Consider the following 4101-nt stretch of genomic DNA (forward strand, 5'->3'; position numbering starts at 1 on the left):
GTCTGAGCGGATCAACCGTGCTTTCTCTGATGCTGACAGATTCGATGCATCCTCTTCACTGATAATTCTTTTGTCTATGAGAAGTGATAGAATTACCAGAAGTTCATTCCATTTGGTCTCGGCCGCTGAGAGAGTAATGAAGAAAGTTGGCAGTCCGAACTGGCGAATCATAGCTAAAACTTTTTTCTTCTCTGCTTCCCAATGTGCTGGAGAGGAACGCAAGCCTTTAAGAAGATGATATCCATCGTCATGCTGGACCAGGCTATTGACGAAGGATTCATCCATCATGTTAGCCGCGGTAACATGAGCCGTGCCTGATTTTTTCCTAAGGCAAATAGAAATGGCATTTTTTATGCGAGTCATTTCGTATCGTTTGTACATGTACAAAATTTTTGGTACCTTTGCGCAGCGTCGGTCGTAGTATCGAAGTTGAGACTTTGCTTTGCGACCATATGTTGTTTTTGCCTTGAAAATTTGTCCGCATGAAATGGATGGAAATGATAGCTCTTCAGCATCTTCCTGTATCGTCATGTCTACAGGTCGACGGCCTTCACCGGGAGCCATTGCTATTCGTGCAATAATTGCATTTTCAACGGGCTCATTTTCCAGTAAAGTTTCTTGACCACCGGGATTTAAATTGTCTTCTTCCTCATTGCCTTCTAGTTCAGGGTCGATTTCCATTTGTTCGGCAAGGAGTTGCTCCACAATTGGGCGATCTCGGTCATCAGCAATAAATGGTACTTCCTCATTGTTTGCAAGTTCGCCAAGCCAATTATGTACGACAGAAATACCATGCTTTTGGTATAGCTCCGTGCTTTCCAAAAAGTTAACGCATCCATAACTTTTGCTGGTCGAATAGTCTCAGTCATGAAACTATGTCTGTACTCTAGCTTCCGTTTTAGAAGTATTTGCACCACATGGGTGTTATCAAAGGTGCGTGGCAGAGCTGTTACTGTATCATTTACGGAAATAGGTACATTAACAACTGCTCCTCTTACTGCGCACTGTCTTTCAAAGCCTAGGGAAATAATTCGCATAAATGGGATTACGGGTGAAATAAGTCTTTCTTCTAGGCATGATATATCCTGCATGCATTCGGGAGTTTCAGCGAATGCAAAACCTTCTGAAAGGCATAAGTTTGGAATTTTTCCAGTATTTATTGCTCTGTGGCAAGTAGAGCAAAATAAATAAGTGCCATTTTCAGAATGAAATTTTATTGACAAATAGAAGGCTTTCGAGATGTCTAATCGGGGAAACTTAAGAGAAATTTGATTTTTGCTCAAACTCTTTACATTTTGTTTAAAAAATGTGCCACCACAGCTTATGCATATTTCCGTTGGGCCCATTTTGATATTTCGGAGGTACGCCTGACGTACGGCAGTCCTGCGCTGCTGTGTCTGCAAGTCTCTGTGTTCCTGCAACTCCTCAGAAGACAGTGCAGCTCTGGCGTCCCTATTTCGTTGCGATTGTCGCTGAGACTCCGCTTCTCGATTCTGAGGGTCTCGCCGAAAATTAATAACTCGTGCCTCATTTATATCCTGTATCTGTTGCTCCAGAATTCGGGCTTGCCTTCGAGTCACTCTTCTTTGGGATGAATTTAAATTCTGTTCCCGCCTTCTTGTGCTTGGATTCCGTCTTGCAATTCGACGGTTATTTGCATCACGGTTCCGCTCGCCTTCTCTGTAATCCTGATTCTCTCTGCGAACAGCATGTTCAGCAGTGTTGGTCTCCTGCTCTATCGAACGATAATCAGGATCTTGGCGAGCAACGAAGTGGGCTTGTGCGTCCCGTTCGCGCTCCTGCTGCCTGAACGCGTCATCCTGTCTCCGAACGATGTGCTGAGCAGTGTTAGCCTCCTGCTCCATCGAACGATAATCAGGATCTTGGCGAGCAACGAAGTGGGCTTGTGCGTCCCGTTCGCGCTCCTGCTGCCTGAACGCGTCATCCTGTCTCCGAACGATGTGCTGAGCAGTGTTAGCCTCCTGCTCCATCGAACGATAATCAGGATCTTGGCGAGCAACGAAGTGGGCTTGTGCGTCCCGTTCGCGCTCCTGCTGCCTGAACGCGTCATCCTGTCTCCGAACGATGTGCTGAGCAGTGTTAGCCTCCTGCTCCATCGAACGATAATCAGGATCTTGGCGAGCAACGAAGTGGGCTTGTGCGTCCCGTTCGCGCTCCTGCTGCCTGAACGCGTCATCCTGTCTCCGAACGATGTGCTGAGCAGTGTTAGCCTCCTGCTCCATCGAACGATAATCAGGATCTTGGCGAGCAACGAAGTGGGCTTGTGCGTCCCGTTCGCGCTCCTGCTGCCTGAACGCGTCATCCTGTCTCCGAACGATGTGCTGAGCAGTGTTAGCCTCCTGCTCCATCGAACGATAATCAGGATCTTGGCGAGCAACGAAGTGGGCTTGTGCGTCCCGTTCGCGCTCCTGCTGCCTGAACGCGTCATCCTGTCTCCGAACGATGTGCTGAGCAGTGTTGGACTCCTGCTCCATCGAACGATAATCAGGATCTTGGCGAGCAACGAAGTGGGCTTCTGCGTCCCGTTCGCGCTCTCGCTGCCTGAACGCGTCATCCTGTCTCCGAAGAATATGTTGGGCAGAGTTGGCCTGCTGCTCCTGTAGCCTGTAGGCTCTATCGGCTCGTCGTCTAGCACGTGCTAGTGCTTCCTGTCTACGATCCCTTTCCCGTCTTTCCAAATCATTTTGCCGATTATTTGCCATGCGTTGCGTATTTCTCTCGCGAACCTCGCTGCCATTTTCTTGGCGGTAGGTAAGAGCCCGATTTGCAGCTTCTCGTCGTCGTTGCTCAGCAGATTTTCTCGACAAGCGAGGCATGTTAGAAAACTTAAAATTATGCTATATTATAAATAAGTTGTCTAAAAAAGTAATATGGTATATTCTGAAAGTAAGATAATATAATTTAGATGTGAAAAAAAGCTGAAAGTAAGATAATATAATTTAGATATGTAAAATAAAGCTGAAAGTTAGATAATATGATGAATAGTTAGAAAGAGAGAAGTCTTAAAAAAGACTAGTACAAACGCAAAAAATTAACTGGCGATGTTTTCCAAAACTTGTTCGTCAAAAAGTAGCACTGACTTCACTCGCGAACGCGAAATTTATAGGAAGCGCACACACTTTTCAAAAGCACAAATTACTATGAAATTTAAATGTTTTTGTTTCTTATTAAAAATCAATTGGAAAACGCGCAATTATTCTTTCTTATTCGTTTTTTAATGTGACCAAGCGTAAAAAATACACTTGTTATACACTTGTTTGAAATACCGCAAAAATACTAAATATTACCAAACCAGATAGTATTTTTTCGCAATTAACACTTTATTCAACACTTAATACAATACTAATATATGGTAAATTACCGAAGTTGAAATTTTTAAAATTTGACACCATAATTGCCAACGGAATATCTTGTTTATCGCCATCTTACACTAAATCGATACCTTTTGTGTTGTTATCGAAATAATCGATAGGTAGAACAATCTACTTATGTATTAAAAACTAAAATTCAATAGCATATGCTTAAAAAATTAGAACATTCGTAATGTAATACCTGATACTGTTATCTAAAAAATTTAAGGATATTGATTACACTAAAAATAGAAATGTATTATTTTAAAATGCTACGCTGTAATATTTTATTACATACATAATTATGTATACACATATGTATGTATGTATGTATGTAGATACCTACAAAAATATGTTCATACGTACATCCATCCCTACATATGTATGTACATATGTAAATAATATTCATTAAATATGTATGCACATACAGACATACATAAATATGTATATATATATATATGTATATATATATATATATATATGTATGTATATATATATATATATGCACATATGTATGTATATATATATATATATGCACATATGTATATACATATATATATATGCACATATATATATATATATGTATATAGATATATATGTACATATGCAGCTGTACATACATATGTACATACATACATACCAACTTACAAATGTATGTATTCATAAAATTCTTACAAGTTTGATCGTCACACACACACATACAGTGTAGCCATGCCTGTGTTTGTACTAT

At 41.2% G+C, this 4101-nt stretch overlaps 1 protein-coding gene across 1 annotated transcript; it reads right to left on the reverse strand.

The window, feature by feature from the left end:
* Window positions 1-1376: 1376 nt before the first annotated feature.
* On the reverse strand, window positions 1377-2837 carry LOC137587440 (golgin subfamily A member 6-like protein 22; the record flags this gene model as incomplete). The annotated part of the gene is made up of 1 exon (XM_068303868.1): window positions 1377-2837. A coding segment is annotated over exon 1 (1461 nt), but the record flags the coding sequence as incomplete, so codon positions are not given.
* Between the last annotated feature and the right edge of the window lie 1264 nt (window positions 2838-4101).

Source organism: Drosophila tropicalis, unplaced genomic scaffold (genome assembly GCF_018151085.1).
Source record: "Drosophila tropicalis isolate 14030-0801.00 unplaced genomic scaffold, ASM1815108v1 contig_1021, whole genome shotgun sequence".
Taxonomy (NCBI): Eukaryota; Metazoa; Arthropoda; class Insecta; order Diptera; family Drosophilidae; genus Drosophila; species Drosophila tropicalis.